Source organism: Pituophis catenifer, unplaced genomic scaffold (assembly GCF_029215685.1).
Source record: "Pituophis catenifer annectens isolate HBS135680 unplaced genomic scaffold, rPitCat1.0.hap2 SCAF_2, whole genome shotgun sequence".
NCBI lineage: Eukaryota > Metazoa > Chordata > Lepidosauria > Squamata > Colubridae > Pituophis > Pituophis catenifer.
The window spans coordinates 296,645,494-296,668,292 of NW_027256882.1; the positions used below are offsets into that span (position 1 = coordinate 296,645,494).

General features: G+C 57.7%; 1 protein-coding gene across 3 annotated transcripts; it reads right to left on the bottom strand.

Moving 5' to 3' along the window:
• Window positions 1–903: 903 nt before the first annotated feature.
• Window positions 904–21,168, bottom strand: ATOSB (atos homolog B). 3 transcript variants are annotated; one of them, XM_070938997.1, is made up of 9 exons: window positions 21,056–21,168; window positions 7,882–8,100; window positions 6,513–7,604; window positions 4,735–4,793; window positions 4,425–4,518; window positions 4,060–4,218; window positions 3,758–3,826; window positions 3,313–3,503; window positions 904–2,208 (listed from the first exon to the last, which is right to left on the bottom strand). In XM_070938997.1, the coding sequence occupies exons 3-9, from the start codon at window positions 7,512–7,514 to the stop codon at window positions 2,055–2,057; spliced, it is 1,728 nt and encodes a 575-aa protein (XP_070795098.1). In that variant the 5' UTR covers window positions 7,515–7,604; window positions 7,882–8,100; window positions 21,056–21,168; the 3' UTR covers window positions 904–2,054. The 3 variants fall into 3 exon arrangements, with proteins under 3 accessions (XP_070795098.1, XP_070795096.1, XP_070795097.1); XM_070938995.1 differs by having other exon boundaries at window positions 4,425–4,521; XM_070938996.1 differs by lacking the exon at window positions 21,056–21,168 and adding an exon at window positions 17,631–17,702 and having other exon boundaries at window positions 4,425–4,521.
• Between the last annotated feature and the right edge of the window lie 1,631 nt (window positions 21,169–22,799).

Sequence of the window (22,799 nt, forward strand, 5' to 3'; positions counted from 1 at the left end):
AACTTCTGACAGCGAGCAGTGAGTTAGCTTGCAATATTGCATTCTAACCACTGCGTCACCAGTGCTTTACAGCCCTCTCTGAGCAGTTTAGAGTTCAGATGTTGCCTCCCACAATCTGGGTCCTCTTTTTACTGACCTTGGAAGGATGGAAGGCCGAGTCAACCTTGAGCTGGTCAGGATTGAACTGCTGGCAGTGGGAATACAGTTAGCCTGCAGTACTGCATTTTAACACTGCCAGAACAAAATATGTCTTTCTCTCCAGCTGCTTCTCACCTGGGAAATTGCACACTTTGATGCAGCACAGCCAGAAGCCTCCAGAGTTTTTTGGGGGGGAGACCAATCATCTAACTGCATGGCACTTTCATTCCCACACTATCCACTCTGGCCCAACTCCTGCTGTTGTAGAGAATGAGGCTTCCTTAAGGCCAACAAGAGTGTTAATTGTTCAGTAAATCTGTCATGTGTCAGTTGCCACTGTCCTCCATTTTTTTTTTTAATTTGATTTATATGCCGCCCTTCTCCGGAGATTCAGGGCAGCTTACAATGCGTTAAACAATAGCCTTCATACTTTTGTATATTTATACAAAGTCAGCTTATTGCCCCCACAAACTGGGTCCTCAATTTACCCACCTTAGAAAGGATGGAAGGCTGAGTCGACCTTGAGCCTGGGGAGAATTGAACTCGCATTAATTGCAGGCAGCTGGATGTTAAATGCTGCCTTTTTAGGAGGCATTAGCCTCCTACGCCACTCAGGCGCTTTTCTTTTCCAATTGAAATGTGTCCCCCCCCCAAAAAAAAATCAGGTCGCTCAACAGCCCCAACCTGCTCAACTGTCTCATTTCAGGCCCCCACCCCCATTCAGTGGGGTCAGACCCTCTTGAAAATATCAAGGCAGACAAACACTTTTTCCAAACACACATTTATAGATTTTTTTTCTGTTCCAAAAAAAAAGGAAAGAGAAGGAAGTATTTCATACATTTCTGCCTGTCTCTCTTTCTTTCCTTTTAAATATAAATATTTTCAAGTCTCTGTAATTGTAGCCCCTTTCATCACACCTGCTCCCTCTTGAGAGAACAATGTAGGAGATGCAACCCAAACCAAAATGATACCAGGGGAAAATAATGCTTGGGAGACAGGGAGCAGAACTGTCCCCCAAAAGAGGTCTGGGCTTCACAGCAAGGCTTCCTCTCCTAAACTGGTGCAGCTCAAACTGGGACAGACTCAAAGCTATCCATGAACCCCTCAAACAGCTCCTGCCTTATCATCTCCAGCTTGGTTGATGCCCTCAGCAGAAGGACCCACAGGTCAGGTCACAGACAAAGCAAAAACTTAAACTGATTCACAAACCCTGCCTCATACCTCTAAAGATCAACTGTCTGAATTCTCTTTTGGTCACACAGTGTGTGGACCAGAGCTGGGGACTGAGAGGCCAGCATGAGCCTTCCTAGGGCCTGGTCTTGTACAGCTGGTCCAGGGGAGGAGGAGGAGGAGGGAGTGTGAAGCAGCAGCCGGGAGGCAAGACACTCCCACTCCTGGGAGAGTTACAGCTTTCATGGCTTCCTTGGAAAGGGGAGCAGTTATGCTTGATCTGCTCCCCCTGCAGTGCTGCCTTCAGCTCCCTTCCCGTAAGCTAGCTTGGATGGGCTCCAAAGCTGCTCCTGCCTGGTGATCCAGCTTGATCCCTAAAAAGAGCACCTCCCCCGCGAAGTCCCTGAAGGAAAAGGCCACCTCCCAGTTCTGTACATGCTTCTGAATGGCCCAAACGCCTATGCACCCTGACTGCCTACGAAGGCCAGCAGAGCCCATCCCTCATGGCAACACCTGCCCCTTCTGCTTCCCCTTCTCCCCAGCCTCCTGCACAGAATTGTACCAGCCACCAGAACGAGAGGTTGGGATGTGCTGCATTTGTAATCCCGGCTGGGCTGGATCCAGTGAGTAAAACGCCGCCCTGGGCCAGGCATGGTTCAGAGTGGTGACTGACCGCTGCAGGGAAGCATCTGCAGCCCCCTGCCCCTCCTCGGCTTGGGCAAAGTGCTGCTCTCCCGCTCCCTCCTTCAAGCCCGGGGGGAGTAGCAGGGGTTGCGCGGCAGTTCCGTGAAAGACTTCAGCTCATAAGGGATCCCAGAGTCCATCTCAATCGACTTGCGCGAGAAGAGCAGCCGGATGTTGTCATGCAGGTAGATCTTCCCCGACTTCGAACTGTGGAACCTGGGAAGGGAAGCAGGAGGCTCTTCACAGGGGGCCTGGGTGGGGAGATCGAAGTTTGCTGCTCCAGAAGGCCAGGTGGTCCATCTGGGAACCAAGGCACCTTTGCCTGCAATTGGGAGGGGGGTGGGGGGGAAGCAGCCAGCACAATTCCCTAAGGCCCTAGGAAGACGCTCGTCATTCTGAACCACAATTATTCCTGGTTCATTGGATATAACGCAATTGGCTGGTTTATGCAATGCTGAGGCCAGACTCAGAAAGGAAAAAACGCAACAGGTTTGGCCAAGGGGTGGAATGTCCCTTCCTCTTTGGGCCCACTCTGCTCTGGGCAGCAGAAGAGGCTGATTTTCCCAGACTGGACTTCTCCCCTTTACCAACCAGGTCTCTGAGCTGATCCCTCACAAGGAGACCCAAATGAGCCTGCACAGGGAAGCCGCCCCACCCCCGCTGCTTCATCATGCCACAGTCCCTGAGCCCAACAAGTGTGGTTCAGGCTAATTTTATTTATTTATTTACTTGTTTATTTATGAAATTTTATTTGTTGCCCGTCTCGTATCCAACGACCCTGAGCGGCTTGTTCCAAAATGGTGCTAAACCACATCCAAAATAAGTGCAACCACCAGCTCAGGTGTGGCACAGATCTTTGTGCAGCTGCAAAGGAGCCCAAAATCAGTCAAACAGCACTGAACCACTGTGCAAAAGGAGGTTGACTCCCTGCTGGTGTTTGAACCCACCTCTGAAGGCAGCTGCACCACCCCAGAACAGGTGCTGATATAGGGCTAAATTTGGCCCCCCTCTCTGCCTCCTGCCTCCCCCCGCTCCAGCCCAAATCTAGGAGAGGGTTTGGGGTCTTTTCCTGGTGGCCAGCAGCGGTGGGTGGGGTGGGGGTATGAAACAAATCCAGTGGAATCCACCAATCCATCCCTCCCACTCTCTGAGCAACTAACAAGAGAGGCTGCATTTTCCAGCGTTGTGCCCCAGGCGAGGGCAGTGATGGCTGTTGGACAGCAGGGAGGCCATGAGGAAGAGCCCAGAAGGCTCAGGCGCTGCTCTCCCGGGCCTCAGGGAAGGCCAGTCACACCCCAGCCCCAGCTCCCCTGCCCTCACCTCAGGTGCATCAGGTAGCAGAGGACCCGCTTGGGCTGCCCTGCAAGATCCGAGATGGAGGCCTCCCCCTCGCCCACTGGCACCAGGAAGATGCGATGGCGCAGGAAGGTGACATGGTTGGCAGGCATGTCATGGAAGTCGTAGGTCACCAGGAACATCTTGACCACCGTCTTATTGGGGTTGAATAAGGTCTGAAACGGGAGGGGAGTCAGTGGGGAGAGAGGGAGGGAAAGCCAGAAGCTGCTGGCAGGCGTTGCAGACAGAGGAAGGTCAGGAGTGGGGCTATTCGGCCAGCCTCCCCCTGCCATGCCTTCTGTCCCCACCCCTCCCTCTCTGCTCTGGGGCAGGAGATGAGGGGGAGGGAAAAGAGAGCCAGGCTGTCTCCACCCCCCAGGCTACTCCCCACAACTCAAGAGTCCCCTCCATTCCTCTCGCCACCACTCACCACTTGGATGGTGCCCGTTCTGGGGATGCTGTACCCCTTCTTTCCCAAGGCTTCCAAGTCAATGACTCCCTGTGGCACAAAGGCGGCACCAGAACAATGTTAAAAAAGGGGGGACGTGGCTGGTTGCCAGGTGAAATTCATTTGGGGAGCCTCTTGCTGGTAGAATCAGGGGGCCGGGAGGAAGCAGGGTGCTCCTACAGCAGAGTGGCTTCCCTGTCCTAGCTCCCAGCACAGCCCCCTTCCCTGCAGGATCTCAAAGGAGGGCAGGAGGGGCCACTGCTGGCTCCCCTGCAGCCCCTTACCAGAAACGGGGAGGGGGCGTTGTGCTCGGCTATGTCGAAGTAGGTGACCTCCACAGGCAGGGTGGCGTGCTGCGGGCAGTAGGATCCGCTGGCCCCGATCTCTGCGGTGAAGCCTCCGATCCGGCCGGAGGGCGGGAAACGCCCCTTCAGCATCGACTCCTGCCAGGAGAGAGGGAGGGGGGCATTCTCAGGAGAGGGGGGCTTGACCAGGACATGCCCCCCCATGTCCGAAAGAGGACCGAGCCTTTCTCAGCTCAGCCCCCTCGGTAGAAAGGAGGCAGCCACCCCACAGCTTCGCATTCACGGGGGACATTAATGGCCCCACAGGTGGGTGGCAGGTCAGGCCTCCCCAGCCCCACGGTTACCTCAAAATTCCCCAGAAGGGCGTGGCTGGTGGAGGTGGTGGGGGGCCGCCTGCCCACGAGAGCCCTTCCGGGGCTGCCGCGCAGCTGCCTCCTCCTGCTTGGGGCAGAAGGGAAGTTTCACTCCAGGGGGGCCTCCTCCAGCCCCTCTTGACCCCTGCTGGGAGTGGGGTGCTGGGGGAGAGATGGCCTGGGACATGTGTAGCTTTGGGGAGCTCCGTGGACAGGCCCCGTGGCCGTCCCCCTGGCTGCATGGCTTGGAGGCTGCTGTGGGCTCCCTGTATCAAAAGGGGGGAGGAAGGGGGGAACTCACGGTTTGAGGTGCAGCCCCGTTTTCAACTGAGAAGTGCCAGTCCTGCCGCTTGCTGAGCCCTGCACCAAGGAGACCGAAAGGGGAGGTCAGATCCTGCAGTGCCACACAAGCCCCTGCCTCCAATCCAGGACCCCCTCCGGAGCAAATTGCCCTCCTCCTGGGAGCAGCCGTTTAGAGGCGAGGAAGAGAGAGAGCGCCCACACAGCATTTCACACGGGCCACCCCTTGGAAAGCAGTCAAGCACTAGGAAGGAGGCAGCTCTTAAGCAGAAGGCAGCCCTGTCCGCCCGCCCGCCTGCCCACCCAGCCTTCCTTCCACCAGCAGCAGCAGCAGCAGCCGATGGACCCGCCTCACAGCTGCTCTGATGGAAGTCCAGTTCAGTTGAATCCGTGTTTCTCAAGCTCAGCCACTTGAAGGCTCTTGAACTTCAACTCCCAGAATTCCCTGGCCCACCTGTTGGTTTGGAAATTTCAAGCAGCCCAGGTCGAGAAATGCTGAATTACCTTCCGCAGGAGCAATTAGCCCCAGCACACCCCCCACCCCCCCTCCCTGGAAGGTCTTTGGGACATCTGAAAGTTTTGGCTGCTTGTCAGGCTCAAAAGACTAGGCCCCAACAGGAAGGTTCAACAGGGCCAGCGTGAGATTCAGTGGCGGTTGGACTTAGCCGGTTTGTGACTACGTAGGGATTCTGGGCGGGTTCCTCTTTTCCCTCCGGCCCCAGGTTCTGCCACTCCTTCTGGGGCATCCTCTTTTGGCCCAGATCACCCAAACTGGGCATTCAGTAACCTGAGCACTGGTGACACCCAGGGACGGGAGCGCAGCTACCAAGCAGCTTCTGGCTGCTTTTAGCCTGTAGAGCCGTCTCTTGGCCCCTGTTATCTTCAGGGCCACATTCTGTAGCCAGAATTGTTCTGGGAAAAGCAGTCAGGGGTCCCCCCGTGAGAAGGTGAGAGGCCAAAGATAAAAGATGCCAGTCCTCCACTAACTCCACCAGTGCAGTTATGTCTCTCTCTCCCTAACTTAAACAGAGCCCTCCCATTACAATTTTTTTCTACTATACTTTAAAGTTCTTATTTTTTAATTTGCACAGGTGCATGTAACAGCCAATTAGATTGCAGTGCGGTAGAAATGCAGTAGATCTGGAAACAGAAGGCCAGGCCTTCCCTTGCATCTTGGAGAAAACGGAATGCCTGCCCCACTCAGGGGAGAACCCAGAGATTCACCCCACGCAGAGGGGGAGAAAGAGCAGAGGCGGGTGAAAGGCAGCTGGGGGGGAGGGGGGGCTTCCTTTCCTTCCAGGACAGGAGGAGAGACATCTAGCACACAAGTCCTCCCACGCGTGTGCGCACGTGCAGCTGTTTGCACAAACATCACATGTGCACCCACCACTTGCACAAATGGAGTTATGCTGCTCATGTGGGGGCTTGCCCCTCGCACAGAACCGCCCCCTCCGACCCCCCTCCGCTGGTTCTCCCAAGCCGGAAAGGTTGGGACCGCTGACCTAGCAGGATTCACCCAAAGGCTGGGAAAGTCCAGGAGCTTCTACGGCTGACAGTTGCTGGGTGCAATGAGCACGCCGGGAGTGGCACAGCCCTTTCCAGCTCTAAGGGAGGCTCCTTTGCAGGACGACAGGGTGTGCCAGAGCTCGGGGCTCTGCCACCAGGATGCCACCCCTTGGACACCCCAGGAAAGCAGTTCTTCACCCGGACCCCAGCTCTTTACCCAGCCCTCTTGGGGGGCAGATCTACTGGGGGCCCTTTCTGGCCCCCGTTCCTTACCTTGGCTGCGGGAAGCAGATGGTTCCAGAAGGGGGCGCCCTTGGCATCGGTGCTGCGGCAGGAGGCTGGCACGGTGGGAGAATGCAGGGCCCTCTTTTTGCGTGCTGGTAGAAGGCTCTCTTCCTCCAGACCGCTGGCTGCCCTCCCTTCAACCGAGGGCAGCAGCTTCCTCTTGGCTGGGCAGCTGGCGGGGCCGCCTCCCGAGAGCTGGCTGCTGGAGCAGGGCGTCTTCTCGGCCGAGCAGAGCCCGTTGGCGCTGAGGCTGGGGGCCTCGGGTGGAGTGTTGGGTGCCTCGGCCTCCGGGGACGGCTGCCCTGGCAGGGGGGATGGGGGTGCAGGGCTGTGCAAATCGTGATCGTGTGGGAAGCGGGCCCCCCCGTTCTCTTCTGGCCTGGAGTCCATGGCGGGCTGCTCCCCCCACAAGACGGGGGCCGAGTCTCTCGTGTGCAAAGTGGTGCAGAGCCTGCCAGGCAGCGGCAGGGCCGCCCACCGGCCCTCGGCAGCTCTGGGCTCCTGGCCTCCACGCTGGCCGGGACTGACCTCCTGCCGGTGCTCTACGACTCGCAGGCCGCTATGGGAGAAGTGCTGGGCGGCGCCCCCCAGGGCCAGCCCGTCCACCAAGAGCCCGTCCTCGATGGCCTCCTCCTCCTCCTCCGTCCCCCAGTGGCCCCTCTTGGCATCCCACTCGCCACCCTCGGCCACCCACCGGGGCTCCGGGCAGGCCCGCTTGATGGGCTGCCGTCGGGGGCCCCTCTGCTGCGGAAGGGCAGAGCCGCTGCCCCGAGGAGAAAAGATGGAGACCTGGTAGACCTTCTGGCTGCCCAGCTCTGGTGGACTGCAGCCCATCTGGAGGCCATGATGCTTCCAGGGCTGTTGCTGCTGCTGCTGCTGCTTCTCTTCCTCTTCCTCTTCCTCCTCCTCATCTTCCTGCTGCTGCTGCTCCTGGCTCAGGCCTGTGCTCTGCTCGCGGGGGAGTCCGGCCTCAGCACTGAGGTGCCTCATGGGGCTGAGGGGGAGGACAGGCGCTAAAGTGCCGCGTGGTCAGGGCGTCTGGCCGAGTCCCCTGCTAGGAAGTGGGCTGCACAGCCACATCTGAAAGGAAAGGGAGGGTGGGGTTGAGCAATCCCCCTCCCTCCAAGGGTGCCTCTCCAGGCCTCAAGCAGGAGCCCCCACACTGCCCTCCAAGAGGCAGCCCCAGAGCCACGGATTTCTCCTCTCTCAGCTGCAGGCTGCTGCAACCCTGTGAGCCAAATCAGGTGTGTGTGTGTGTGTCTTTTCCTTCTTCAAGTGCTCAGAAGCCGAGGGGCCAAGGCCTTCCTGACCCTCCAGCCCCATTGCAAGGTCTACAGCACTTGCACTGCCCACTCACCCCACTGCACGGGGTCCCGTCCCCTGGCCGGCGTGTTCTCCTGCTGCAGCAGCCGACGGTGACTGGGGAAGCTGGCTGGGGACACCTGCCACCCTGGCACTCCCCAGAAGCGGCGCGGCTGCCGGGGGATGGCTCCCACCATCACGGGTTCCAGCTCGGCTCTGTACGCAGACCACCACCACGTCTCCCCCAGGCCAACGAAGCAACTGGGCAGCCGCCCTGGGGAGACAGAGGAGCAAAAGGCCGCCTGTGACCTCCTCAGGAAGAAGGGAGGGGTGGGGAATCCAGAGACCCCTCCTGGCACGGCAGGGAGGAAGAGGAGAAGGGGGTCTCTGGATCTTCTTAATGAGGAGGGGGCGACTAGGGACTTTTCCAAGGAGAAAAGGATTCTCTGGTCAATCCATAAATGTGTCCATATAAATCCACCTGTGGTTTCAGTAACGAAGGATTTCTTCAAGTGGCGGGGAGAGATTTCATATGTAAAATGGTGGCTTATGTTTCACCTGGGAAACCTCCGAATTGCCCACAGAAAAGCCAAACGGGTCTGGGCTGCCTCAGGGCTTTCCAACTTCAACATGGCTGGCTGGGGAATTCTGGAAGTCCACAAATCTTAAAGTTGCCAAGTTTGGAGACTTCTGATTTAAATGCCAAGGTCCTGCGTCCACCTCCCCCCCTCCCCCCCTGGCCTCATCATCCCTGCAAGAACGGAGGAAGGAGAGCCAGGCAAGCACCTCTTCTCCTCTGGGTGGATTCTCTTCTAATTGCAAACCCCCCCCCCAAAAAAAAAACCACCCTCCCTACACACACACAAGGGTTTGTCCAGACAACTCCATCAGAATCAAGGACTGGCAGCCTCAAAGCCCCAAGGGCATGGGCACAGACTGGCAGCCAGCTGCACCAGCCAGGAGCCCACAAGAGAGGTTGGCAGAGGGCCTGTGGCTGGAGTGGGGGCAGGGGTCGAGGCCCTCTCCTCCCCAGCTTTGACAGCAGGATTACTGCAAATCGGGGGGGGGGGTGTCAAAGCAGTAGCCGCAAAAGAGCCAGAGCAGGAAGTGTCTGTGGAAAGAGAGAAGCCCCCTCCCGCCATGTACCACAGCAAGGAAGGCAAGCCACAGCCAGCCTTGGCCCCACAGCACCCCAGGACAGAAGGGGTCCCCTTGGAGCACAGTCCTCCAACCTCCTCCCCCTGCAGAGGCTCATGCCAGCTGCCAAAGGGCATGGGGAAGCAGGTGCTCAGACTGCGCTGGAAGAGGGGGAGCAGTGGGGGGGGGGCTGCAGGAAACAAAGAGGCCAAGGGGAGCCGCAGGGACGGGGGGGAGGGAAGGGGCACCTTGTTGCAGAGCAGGGAAAGGCAGGTGTCCTGTAAAGGGGACCCTGGCAGCAGCCCCGCCCCAGCCTCAAGCCACCGCAGGGAGGCCTCACCTGGACCCGGTTCAACCTACCCGGCCAGCCAAGGACATGGGCTCCTTTGGCCAGGATTAGACACAGCAAACAGTGTTGATGGGTTTTGCTGCAAAGTTTGCTTAAGACCCCCTCTCACCTTGGGGGTGGGCTGGAACGGTGGGCCCAACCCCCACCACTGTCCCACCCCAACAGGGGAGAGGAATGAGAAGAGCTCACAAAGACTTCCTGGAAAGGGGCTTTTCGGCAGGGGTCCTGGGGCCATCTGGCTTTGGGCCAAAGCAAGCCCCCCCAAAGGTGCAGCCCACCCGCTTTCAAATGGGAGCAAGAGAGGAGGGGGCTCTTACAAAAGCCCTGGCTGTGCCTGAACTCCAGAAGCCCCCCCGCCCCACCCCCCGCATAGTCCCCAGCTGAAGAGCCCTTTGGGGAACCCAGAGACCCCAGAAGGAACCTGAGGCCCAAAGGCCAGGCCCTGGATCCAACCCATCTGGGAAAACGGGGGGGGGGGGTGTCTGCTCCTCCAGAACAGGGATCTCCAAACTTGGCCACTTTTAAGACTTGTGGACTCCAACTCCCAGAATTCCTCAGCCAGCTATGCTAGCTGAGGAATTCTGGGACCAGGTTGAGGCATTCTGGCAGTTGAAGTCCACAAATCTCAACACTGACAACCCTGCTCTAGGCCAACCTGGAGGACCACAAGCAAACCACCATCAATGCCAGCCAGTTTTCCAAAATGGGAGCCATAGGGCAACAAGAGCTGCTGCCAGGGGTCGGAGCATCTTCCAGCACAGGGGCTCTTGCCTTCAGGGGTCCTTGCCCCAGGCAAGAGCCTGCCTGGCTCCCCCCTCCCCCCCCCTCCAAAGTTACCCAGGCCAGCTGCTGGTGCAATTCCAGGGTCAGGAGGAGGAGGCCACCGGAGAGGCTGCTCCGGGTTTTACCTTCCCCATTCAGCCCAGGTCACCATGACACCCCACCCCCTATACCTCCCCTGGGCTGAGCCAGCCAATGGCAGCCCAGTATGTAAATCAGCCAGGCCACAAGAGAATGGGAGGGGGGGCAGAGGTGTGGGGCAGGCAGGGAAGGCCAAAGCTGGGGGGGAGGGGGAGGGACTTTGTTTCCAAGGTCCCTTGGAGGGCGGTCACCTCCAGACGCTCAAGGAGAAGCGGCCGCCCCACAGCAGGAAGAGGGGCACTGTCCCCCCAGACCCTCTGAGCCTCCTCCAGCCCTCCTTCTTCCAAGGACCCCACTGCCATGACCCACATGCATGTCCCTGCACACAACCCTGATTGAGCTGGGGGAAGACGGCAGGGAAGGGAGCCCAGAGTTGGGCCTTCCTCCTCCTCCTCATTCCTCGCCACAACCTGTCCAGAGCAGCTAAGTTGCGAGTCCTCATCGTTTTTTAACTGATGGAGAATCAATGCTGCAGTTGCAGTGCAGGTCGAGGTGTTTTGTGTTCACCTGCCCAGCTCTTTCTCTCTGCTGTGCTGTCAACACTGCCAGAGTGGACAACTCGCCATGGCCAATGTGGCTCAGGACAACTTCGCTGCGAGACCATTCCACGTGGGGAAACTCAATGCAATCCAATGTTATCCACCCGTCTGACATTATTTCCATTTTTGTCAGTGAAAATAAGATCGAAGAAACAGTGGCGGGTGACATTTATGGCGTTGACTTATCCCGCCTGGAATGGTCTTGCAGCGAGTTGTCCCATTCGGTGCCAGCCAGAGCAGCACCTGGGCAGCTAAGAGCAAAGGAAGGGCAGAGCGCACCAGGGGGTGAAAGGGCTGGACTGGTGCTGGGAGACCCTCTCAGGGGTGCTGGAGACGAGAATCGGCTGAGGGGCTGAAGGAGGAAGAAGAGAGCGGAAGATGAGCTGCTGCTCAAAAAGGAAACCGGAACTTCTGCCCACAGGCTGTGCCACCCCAGTGCAAAAGGTGAGGGGGCGACAGATGCCAGGCACAGAATTTCCCAGGAAAAGGGGCTGAGGAATAAAGACTCTCAGATGAAGGGGGTGGCAGCTCCCTGAAAGCACCAATAATGAAGCTGACAAAGGCCCAGATGCCCCAGAAGGCGGACAAACAAGACCGATGGCTGGGCATGACCCCAAAGGGGCCAACACGCCACCTGCAAAACACTGGCCCCCTCGAGCAACTGAACTGCAAAATAACAAGATGCCAACATCTTTCCCCCCCCTCCCCGGTGCAGAGGGGTGCCCTCCCCAAGCTGCTGCCCTTTGATAACAGCAGGACAAGGCCCTGCAGCCACCAACACCCACACCCTCCTTGGCTACACAGAGGAAAGAGATGCAGTGCATCCCCCCCACACACACATAATCCAGGAAGCCCCTGCAGCCTCCTCAAACTAGCCGTTGCCAGGAGCACAGTTGCAGGAATTGGGGAAGTCTGGTCAACTGAAAAGAAAAACTAGGGGGGGCATGACAACAATCTTCCAATATTTGAGGGGCTGCCACAGACAGGAGGGGCTCAGCCTGTTCTCCTCAAGGCAGGACAAGAAGCAATGGACAGAAACTAATCAAGGAGAGAAGCAACCTAGAAAGAAAAATTTCATGACAGTGAGGACAATTAACCAGTGGAACAACTAGCCCAAACAGTAAGAAGCCCACAGCAATCTTAGAAGAGCTCTGCTCCATGCAATTGAAAGGTGTAGCCCCCTCCCCACTCAAGGAGAAGTAACCAGAAGGAGATCACCAGGGACCAGCAAGATGGGCATTCCCAGAGAGGCTTCAAGGCCTCCTTAAAAGGGCAAAAGACAAACCAGACTTCCCTCCCCATCTCATAACTCCTCTGCAGCTGCTGGACCAAGCCCAATCCTCTGGCCCTGACCCACAGCGCCTCCCCCTCCCCAAACCAGGCAGCAGGTCAAGGCCAGGTAAGGAGGGATGTGCAGGGCCCCCCTTTGCTCTGCCAAGGCTCAGCAATCAGCAGGGACAGCAGAGTCTTGGGGAGGGAACCATTCTTCTCCCAGGTAAACCAAACCAAAGAGACCAATCAAATGTAACATTATTTTCGAATCGACCAATAGGAAATGCCTGGCGCAGCATTCATGCAGTTTCCTTTTGGGTCTGCCTACGGAATGAAACGCATACGTGCCTTTGCAAACTTCAGGCCTTATTCTATCAGCATGAAAAAGAAATCCAAGGATTTCACTGGGATTACAAAAGAAAAAGCATGGAGCAGCTTAGATATTTCTTCCGGTTGATATCCCCATTCAGTGATTAAGCTGCCTTCCCTTCCCAGTGCCCTCCAGTGATGGCAGTTCCCATCATCCCCAGTCACCGTGAGGGCTGACTGTCTGGGGAAGCTGAGGCACGACCAGCAAAGGGGGACAAAGAAAACTCTTTGAACCAACATCCCCCACTTGGGCGATTCAAACGTTAAGGGATCATTTTTGATTGTTAAATTAAACAACTAGATAAATTAATAAACGTATGGATTACTCTGCTTCAAAAACACATCTGCTTCGGCAGTTTGTTTCCATTCCAGTGGTGCACAGCACCCTACAGCCCCTGTCCTTCCTGGGGGTGGGGGGGCTAAAAAGGGCAGGAAGGCAGCTGGTAGGGCTTCCCTTTCCCTTCAGCCTTTCCCTCCCCCCTTCCAAGCCTTGGATCGGCCTCCTCCGCAAGCCCAGAGGAGAGCATCAGTCTCAGCCGAAAGGCAGCCAGACTCTGCTGCTAACCGGCCAACCGAGTCAGCAAACTACACCTCCCAGCCTGCTCCTCTCCAAAGATGCAGAGCAGTGCATGCTGGGATTTCTAGTCCTCCTGATTCTCCCAGGGATGAGAGCGTGTCCTCGCTTAACCCCAGCAGTGCTCAGCTGGCCCCGAGCGCATTACGGGTGAGAGGAAGGCTGAACACGCTTCTCCTCCCCACAGCCACCCCCACATTTGGGCCCTCCAGGCAGGCTCAGGGAGAGCGAAGACAGCAGGTGGAAGGTAGCACCCTCCTCAGCAGAGGCACAGGGCCCTGGGAAGCATTTGCTCGGAGGGGGGGGCTGGGGGGGCAGCAGCCCACGGTGGCCAGAACCACACAGACGATCCAAATCCCCCCCACCGACCAGCAGAGACCTACGTAGCCCACCCCCCAATTCAAAAATTCCTCCGCAGCACAAGAGAAGGAAAAGCAGAGGCAGAAATCAAAGGGGCTTGTGTACAGATGTGGAAGTCCAGAGCCAGGAATGCTGGAATAGAAAAGCAGCTCCAGCTCCCCCCCCCCACCCCAGCCTGGGTGCCTGCCAGACCCCGGGCACCCAGGCTGTGCCTTCTCTGCAGCAGCATCGCTTGGCGATTGTCCCTGCTGGGAGCTCTGCCCTCGTGTGACCCTGCAGTAGCTGAGCACATGACAAGCAGAAGGGCCACGTCAGAGTCTCACAAGATTTGGTGGGGGGGGGGGGAGAGCGAGCACCCTCTGAAGTAGCAAAGGCCCCGGGGACAAGACGTGGGAGCCACACAGGTAAAAGAGGAGCAACGGAGGCCAACTGGATGCGGAGGAGCAGTCCTTCCTTGGGCGAAGGACCACCGTTTATCTCCAAGTGACGGGTGGGATCACACTTGCCTCCGATGCAGATTAGGACTAACTTTGGTTTTATTCTGTCAAATTTTATACTTAGCAAACTCAAGTTAAGTATAGATCCGACAGGGTGATTCTCTAAGGGGCTGCCCCAAAGAAGGGGGGGGGTCAACCTATTCTCCAAAACACCAGAAGTCAGAACAAGAAGTGACGGATAGAAACTAACCAAGGAGAGAAGCAACCCAGAACTAAGGAGAAATTTACTGACAGTGAGAACAATGAATCGGTGGAACAGCTTGCCACCAGAAGTTGTGGGAGCTCCAACACTGGGGGTCTTTTAAGGAGAGACTGGACAGCCATTTCTCTGAATTGGTAAAGGGTCTCCTGCTTGAGCAGTGGGCTGGACTAGTAGACCTCCAAGATCCCTTCCAATTCTGTTATTCTTTATATTTAATGGTTGCCTCCTCCTAGCACAATGGAAAAAAAATTCCAGGTTTTGATTATGTCCATTTGTTTTCCCTGAGAAGAATGGGGGGGTCCATCATGCCCTCCATGGCCTGTGAGATGCCTTCACCAAAGATCCAAGCAGAAGCTACAAGATCTCACAGCAGCAATGACTGCCTAGTGAAATGAAACCCATCAGGTCATGAAGAGCGAGAAGCAATGGGACAGCTAGAATGCCACGGCTTCTGGGAGTGCTGAGGGCCACACCCAGGTTCTTCAGGGCCTCCACACTTGCTTGCTTTTATCTGTAAGCAGTCACACCCCACGGGAGCCAGAATTGCCCACTGTGGACCAGGTGCTCCAGCCTTCTCCTCCTGAGTTGCTAAAGATGGGAGATTCTTCCATGTTTTGTTTGTATCAGAAACTAGTAACACAAACCTGGAATACTCCCTTGTTTCTCTTTTAACAAGCCAGCCATAAGCCATGTTTGTTTTCACCTTCCAATTCTTGGCTTCTCTGAAAAATTAAACCGAGATCCTGGCTTCATGACACAATAAAGAGACCACAGAAATTCAACCCTGAGCTACAAATATTCTCCTCAATCGATGCAGAAATATCCCAAATGCTTCTGCCAGCAAGAAGTATTTGGAATTTATTCATACCGACTGAGGTGTTAACAAGTGGATTCCACTCAGTGACCACACAAATAGATTTTCTCCATGGAGATCGATCGATCAATCCCCAACCTGGTCCTTCAGGTTGTTCTCCCTCCTTCCATCCTTCCCAGGAGGCAAGAATGACCTCCTCCAGGTCTTGGTGGCCATCATGTGGGGCCTTGGCCACCCAGACAGGTCTGATCCAGAAGGGAAGCCAGGAATCCCACCTGCAGGAACACGAGCCATAGAGCCAGGCAATTCCTCCGCCAAGGAAAGCATGGGAATCTGCTCCCAGGCTCAGCTCTCCAGAGGTGTTTGTTTGGCGAGAGGGATCCTGTCCTCCGAGGCCCCCCTCTTCCTTGAAGGCTCCCCAGCAGGCAACTGGGGCATGGAAGAGCCAAACGGGCAAAGGACACTCCAGAGTCCTTTGAGGCAGCGAGTCTGGAGGCAATTCCTTGACAGACACATTAGCTGAATTCATAATTCTCGGTGCTCAGCCTGAAGTCGCGCAAGAAGAGAAAGGTTATCCTCTCGGATCCTCCATGCAATGATGGACGGCCGAAACCCATGAAAGGGGTGTGCAAATAGGGTCACCTTCTGGCGAGATGGATGGCAAGCAAAGTTAATAAATAAATAAAATAAAATACAGAAAAATAAAGAAATTGCAGCCCCTTTCATTTCCTTCTGCCAAAGAAGTGAAACAAGGAACTGGCTTCGCCTGTGAGGTATCAGTCACCCAACCAGGAAACGTACCACAAGATCAGTGGACCAGCAGCAGCCCTACGGGGCTCCCCCCCCCAAAAAAAGACCACAAAACACGAAGGAGTACCTGAAAAGGCAGCCCCAGTGGAAGCAGCCCCTTCCTGCCCACCTCCAGCATCTGAGGCCTAGAAAGCAGGCAAAGGCATCCCCAGCCCCATTTCCAATTGCAGAGGGAGGGAAACCCCAGCCCCTTCCCCGCAACTGAGTTTGCCAGCTGCCCAGTCCATGCCAGGAGCAGCAGCCAAGCTAAGTGGGCAGGGTCTGCCTGGGCAGCATCATCAGGAGCAGGGCAGGAAACGGCGGCTCCTCCGGCAGAGGGAACAGATCCCTCCCCCCCAACCCAGCAGGGCCCCTCCCACATCCCAGCGCTGGGCTGGGCTTGGCGTGGCTCGGACAGGGGCACCACCGGAGCTCTCTTAATCCGGCTGCTCCAGACCAAAGGCAGGGCTTCCGCCCAGGGCCTCTCTGCCCAGCCCGGCGTCTGGGGGCAGGGCTGGCGGTTCCTGCTGATGCAAGGCTTCTGTACCAGCCGGGCCTCCTCCCTGCCTGCCAGCTGACTCACCTACAGCTGGGCTGCCACCAGGAATGCCACAGGCGGAAAGGGTTTGCCAGGCGCTTCCAGAACAAGCAGGGAGCTGCTGGGGCCTCAACCGCCAGCTCCCGGCATCAGCAGATGCCAGGGGGGGGCCTTTCTGGGAGCCAGACTGAGGCATGACAAGCCCCTGCCCCCACCGGGCCTGGGCACCGAGGGGCAGAAAGCACACCTGGGGAGAGGAGGAGATGGGCACAGAGGCAGTGGCTCAGACCCCCCCCACACAAGAACTGATGATGTCACAGCCCCCACCCGGGTGGGAATCCCGCAGAATGGGGAGACCCTAGCATGGAAAAGGGCTGGCCAGGCCTGGGGGAGAGGGGGCCTGTGGTCAGACTTCCTCAGAGAGCCAGAGGAAGGGCCAGCTCAGCTAAGCCTGGCCCAAGTAGGGGGGACAAGGGGGCTCTGCATCTAGACTGTCCCTGAAGGAGGGGCAAGGAAAATTGCTGGGGGGGGAGAGAACTGGTAGTCTTAGAGCCCTCCCCTCCCACCTGGCTGTAATCAGCCTTCCTCCTCAGGAGCAGCTATTCAAAAGGAATCCCTCCAATGGTGGTATTGGGGGCCGAGGGCTGGGTGATTCTCCCCCGTGGCACCTGTAGAGATTGGGGGCGATGAGGCAGGCACCCCTTCTCTTCCACTGAGGGGATGGCCCTCTGCAGACTCTGCCTGGGAAAGCCGTTGCCAAGCAACCCCCCACCCCCCCAGGCAGCTCAGCCCACTGGGACTGCCCCCCTCCCAGCAGGTGCCAAGGGCTGGGCTGCCACCCAGGGGCAGCAAATGGCTACTTAGGCCAAGCAGCCCATTGGAAGCGCCTTCCTCTCCCCCCCCCGCCCCCCGGAGGGCCCAAAGTCCAGGCTGCAGAGGGGGAAGGAGGAAGCAACCCTGCCCCCCCCCAGCTATCCCAGCCGCTGCTGCCTGGGTCCGGCAGGCTCTCCCGGGGCCGGCGACGGAGTGGGGGGGTGGGGGGAGATAATGCCGGGCTGTTGGAGAGGAGGGGAGAAGATGGCAGCTCCAACCCCCCCCCCGAGCCCCCGCCCTCTTCGCACTGCATACCGATTCCGGCGACGGAGGGGGGGGCGTTCCAGCCCGGCAACCCGCGCAGACCCCGGCCACGTCAGGCGGGCCGCAAAAGGGGGGAGGCTCGGCTCCGCCCACAGGACCCCCCGGCCCTCCCCCCCCACAGGCTCCAGTCCAGCAGCCCACCTGGCCCGGCCCCTCCCCCACAAGACCCGCCCCCCGCGGCCGCCCCCTCCCCCCCACTTCCCTGCCTGCCTGCCCGCCCGCCCCGGAGGCGGCGAAGAGTCCCCGGCCCCCCGGCAATTCAGGCGAGACCCCCGCCGCCGCCCCCTCCTCTCCCCGGCCGCTCACCTGGCTCGCATGGCCACGCAGCCGCCCGCCGGCCGCCCCCGCTAAGCGAGTCGGGCTGCCGGCCCCGACCCGTCTCCGCCCCGCCGATGCCCGGCCCCGCCGGACCGCCCCTCGCCCCGCCTCCCCCCGGCCCCGCACGCCGGCCGCTCGGTCGGAGGGAGCCCGGCGCCCCTCTGCGAGAGTCCCCCCTCCCCCTCCCCCTCCCCCTCCCCCGGCGCTGCTTTGCAGGACTTGCCACCAGCGAGCAGAAGGAAATGCAGCCGCTGCAGCCCCGCCCCGCCCCTGGGTTGGACTACAGACCCCATGCTCCCCAGCCCAGAGAGCGCGCAAAGCCTCACAACGTTCTTCCTTCTCTACGGAACTCGGGGGGGGGGGGGCTTTGTTACGGAAACCCCCGCCGTCTCTCTGCACACTGGCGGTGGGGGGGGGCAGAGACTAGGGGCGCTGCCTCCTCCCAGTCGCTCCTGCGCATGAGCCAAGCCCCGGGGGGGGGGGGACAGGAGACAATCCAGCCCATTTGGGCCCCCGGGAAGGAGGGCTCTCCCCAACTGGGCAGCCCGAGGGGAAGCTGAGCCGGGGGCGTCTCGCGTGGTCACAACCCTGTGACCTGGGGGAAGGGGCTGCGCCCCCTCCCCACAGCCATCCTGCCAGGCTTTTGTCCTTGCAAGCTAGCAGGGTTGCCATAGTGACTCCCCCTCCCCTGCCTCCGTGCACTGCCCTCCTGCCTTTGTTTGGGCAGCTGCAGGCAGCCGCTCGGCCCTCCCCCGCCCAAGGACCGGAGGCATCCACCGCTGGCTCCTGCGGGGGCACCCAGTGGCTGGGAAGGGGCACTTGGGCAAGGAGAATGCCCGCATGCTGCAGGGCACCCTGAAATCTGAGAGCCTCTTGGACACCAAGACACCCCCCCCCAAACACACACACCCGCCCACTTCCTGAGAGGCAGGTTCTTGCCACTGGGACACTTAAGACAGCCCTCCCCAGACCAGGGTCAGGGTGGGAGTTAGCCCAGCCTGTGGGGGTTCAAGGCACAGCCTGGAATGAGAACAATGCCAAGGACCACAGGAAGGTCCCACGCCTCCGGCCATTGGGGCTGGGGGCGCTTGCACGCCCACTGACCCAGGGTTCCCCGAATTCACCTGGTTGCCACAAACTGGCCAACCACATTTTCAACCGGGGTATTGTGCAAATTCAGCCAGGAAGAGTGCGCAAAGTTTTGTCAGCTGCATTTCCTCCACAACAGGCCACGCTAACCACCCTGCGCTTCGGCCCTGCGGCCTTCCTGGCCTGAAGCCCACCAGGGTCCAAAAGACATACCCCCTCCTCCTGCCTGCCTTTGGCATCTTGTTCCTTCCACCCTTTTCGGTAGAAATTGCCCAAACTGAGTTAACCCTATGAGAAAGACTACGCTGGTCCCCGCCCCACCTTCCGTGGCCAAGGCTGAAAGACACCGGACTCTGGCAATCAAGGTGCCAGGCTAGGAGATGCCAAGGCCACTGTAACTTTTCGGTGACAAAGAACTACGTAGGGCAGGAGATAAAGTTGGATTTTATTTAATTTTTGCTCTTAACTGTTTGCCCACAGGTTCCCTATCAGCTCAGAGTTCACAGGCAGTTTTCGGAGGGGCCCGAGGCCACGTGGCAAGGGGATATGGTAACCAAGCCGTTTTTCTTCCTTGTAAAGATGTACGTGGAGAGGTTACAGCTATGCCTGTCCGAGCTAATTATACCCCACTTGGCTGAAGGACAAGCCGTACCCAGAGCTGTTGCATGTGTGCCACACTCTGGACCCCTTCATAGCCTTCTGCAGACACGCAAGTTCATGTGTGTGTGCAAATCCAGACTTCCCGTAACAGAAGCCTGCAAAAGTTGCACAAAGGCGGTTTTAGTTTCTGGCATTTCAGAGCAGAAGTGGGGGGAGCCCCTTCTCTGGGCAGCTGCTGCCACTCAGCATAGAGGCCCTTCTCCTCTTCTGGATCCCCAGAACTTCAGCTTCAATGTTCCCATAGCTGAGGCTGGGTTAGGGTTCAGTCCTCTGGGCAACCTGACAAACTGCCCTCTTCTATCCCTGCTTCCTCCAGGCTGCTACAGGCAAATATGCCCCCCCCAGATGGTCAGTGGCCTTTGGTGCCAGGACCCGCCAGGTAATGGGGGAGGGGAGAAGACCAGGCTCCAGAGAGGGTAACCTTGTTGAGAAAAGCTGCAGCAGCCTTTCCTCCATGGGGAATGAGGACTCGGATGGGGGGGGGGGAGAGTAGGATAGGAAGTCACAGTCTCTTTGGAACATCCAGGACCCCCAGGGAAAGGAGCTTCCAAGCCCTTCTGCAACCCCCCCCCCCCGCCCCACAATGTCAGTGCTTGCTTTGTGCCACAGAGCCAATGTCTCTCCCCCAAGGCTGTTAAAAGGCCTCCAATTCAGGCCAGGTCCCTCCCCTCCCCCCTCCTGCTCATCTGGAAGGATGATCACAGGGGTGGGGGGAGCTAGAGGGCAGCTGTGCTGGAGCCAAAGCTTCTGTGACTGGTTGGGGGGAGGGGGGAAGAGAGGCTGGCCGCCCAACAACCTTGAACAAGCAAGTCCCCTCCCCCACTTTGGCCTTTTTTTTCCAGGAGCATCACAGGTGACAGTCCTGCACTGTCTTCCAAAATGGGTGGTTCTAGCATCCCACTATGCTGCTGACCACCATGGCAAAGATGGCGTGTCTCCCTGGAGAAGAAGCTGACCCCACCTGCCCCACTGGCCAGCAGAGGAATGCTTTGGCCCCTCAGACACACCCTGGAGAACCTGGCCGACCAAACCGAGTGCCCACATGGCCGCCCCCACCCCCACCCCACCCCCACCGCTGACTCACTCAGAGGCCTCCGGCTTCCCCCACTCCCTGCCTGGCACTCCTGAAACTCCAGGGGAAGCGGAGCATCTGTGGCCCCACCCAGGGCGGGCAGGCACCTCCAACAGGGCAGCACCTTGGCACTGAGCGGCTCCAACAGACCCCCTGGAGAACTGGGCATGGCACCCAGCAGCTCCTGCGGGCCCCCTTCCCCCCGGCCCCTTTCTTGGTATCTGAGGGGGCTCCAACGAAGCCCACACAAACGGAGCCCCCTTTCAGGCGAAGGGGAAAGAAGGGGGGGTGGGAGGGGGCTCCTCTCGGGCCTCCTTCGTGGGCCCAGCCAGGCCTCGCTCGGAGACCCCCCCCACTCCCTCCCTCCCGCTTGCCCGCTTCTTGCGAGTGCTCGGGGCAGCCCCTCCTCCTCCCTGGGGTCGCGAGCCCCCCTTCCTTTGCTCCCCCTCACTGACCTCCCCCCAGCGACCCCCAGGGGGGCCCCTCCCGCCGGGCAGTGAGCGGGGCGGGCGGCGAGGCGGCCGTGCGGGGGAAGGCCGGACGGAGGCGCCCCGTCCTCCAGAGACCAGGAGCAGCGGCGCCCACGCCTTACCTGCAGGCCGGGCCCTCCTCCTGCTCCTGCTCCGCCCGGCCGCCGCCCTCCCGGCAGAGGCTCCGGGGCTTCCCGCGGGAGGGAGGGAGACCGAGAGGTCCGGCAGGCGCGGCGCCCCCTTTCCCCGAGCAGCTTCCGGGCCCCGCGCGGCCCCGCCCTCCCCCGCGCGCATTGGCTCTCCGGGCGAGCCCCGGAGCCGCCGCTGGCCAATGAGCGGGCGCGGCGGCGGTGGCCACGCCTCCTCCACGTGCAGGTCCGTGATGACAGCGGGGCGGGGGAGAGGGGCGTGGCCGGGACCGGGCTGCTCCGCCAGGGATCCTGGGAATTGTAGTGCACCCCCCTCTCCTCCGGCCGCCCGACTCCCTCCTGCCGGCCCAGGTCTCGGAGAGCGCGAAGGTCGGGGAAGCACCGACGCTAGAAGCTGCGCGGAAAACCTCCCTGCGACCAAGGGACGCCGCGGGTGTCCTTCCATGAGGGCTTTTTTTTATTATTATTATTATTAAAAAGTTTTATCAAACACTACAACAATTTTTCCCATCCCCCACTCCCCCCACCCCCACCCCGGACTTCCCAGAGCAAATACAGGGTATATAACATTTAACAAACATAAACTAAAATATGCTGACATTCTGTAGTCTCCAAACTCCCTCTTGCTCTTTAACTCCCCTTTCAACTAGCAAAACATAATTCAAAAAGAAAATTTTTGTTTCATTCATAGGCTATTTGAAACTTTTTAGTCCGATATTTGTTTTGAATATAGTCAATCCATCTTCTCCATTCCGATATATATCTTTCATTTGAATGGTCCTTAACGCATTGTAAGCCGCCCTGAGTCTCCGGAGAAGGGCGGCATATAAATCAAATTAAAAAAAAAAAAAATGCCAAAATTTTTGCCATCTCTGCTAAATTCACTACTTTTAATGTCCATTCTTCAATAGTTGGTAAGTCTTCCTTCTTCCAATACTGCGCCACCAAAAGTCTGGCTGCTGTTATTAAATTTAAAATCAATTTAGTCTCTATAACCGTACAATCTGTAATTATACCTAACAAGAAGAACTGTGGAGTAAATTTTATCTTCTTCTTGAGAATATTTTGGATAATCCACCATATTTTTATCCAAAATGCCTTAATTTTTTTACATGTCCACCATATATGATAATATGTGGCATCATCACATTCACACTCCAACACAATGTCGGCTGACGACCCCCAGGGGGAGAGCCTTCTCTGTGGCGGCGCCCACCCTCTGGAACAACCTCCCCCCAGAGATACGTACAATAACAGACCTCCAGATTTTTCGTCGGGCCCTGAAAACCCATTTATTTCAACTAGCGGGGCTGGCCTGAGTTAATTTTAAATTGATTTTAAATTGGGTTATTTTAATTTACGGCCAGTAATATTTAATTATTTTAAATTGTTTTTAAATTTTGTATGTATTGTTTTTTACTCTGGCTGTTCACCGCCCTGAGTCCTATTCTGGAGAAGGGCGGTATAGAAATTTAAAAAAATAAAAATAAATAAATAATAAATAACACTTAAAAACTTGGATACATACAGGCTAGCTTTTTAGGATCCAGATGCCATCTATAAAACATTTTATAAAAATTCTCTCTTAAATTTTGGGCTTGCGTGAACTTCACATTTCTAACCCATATTTTTTCCCATGTTTCCATCATTATTGGTTCTTCAATATTTTGTGCCCATTTTATCATACAGTCCTTAACTAACTCCGTTTCTTAATCTA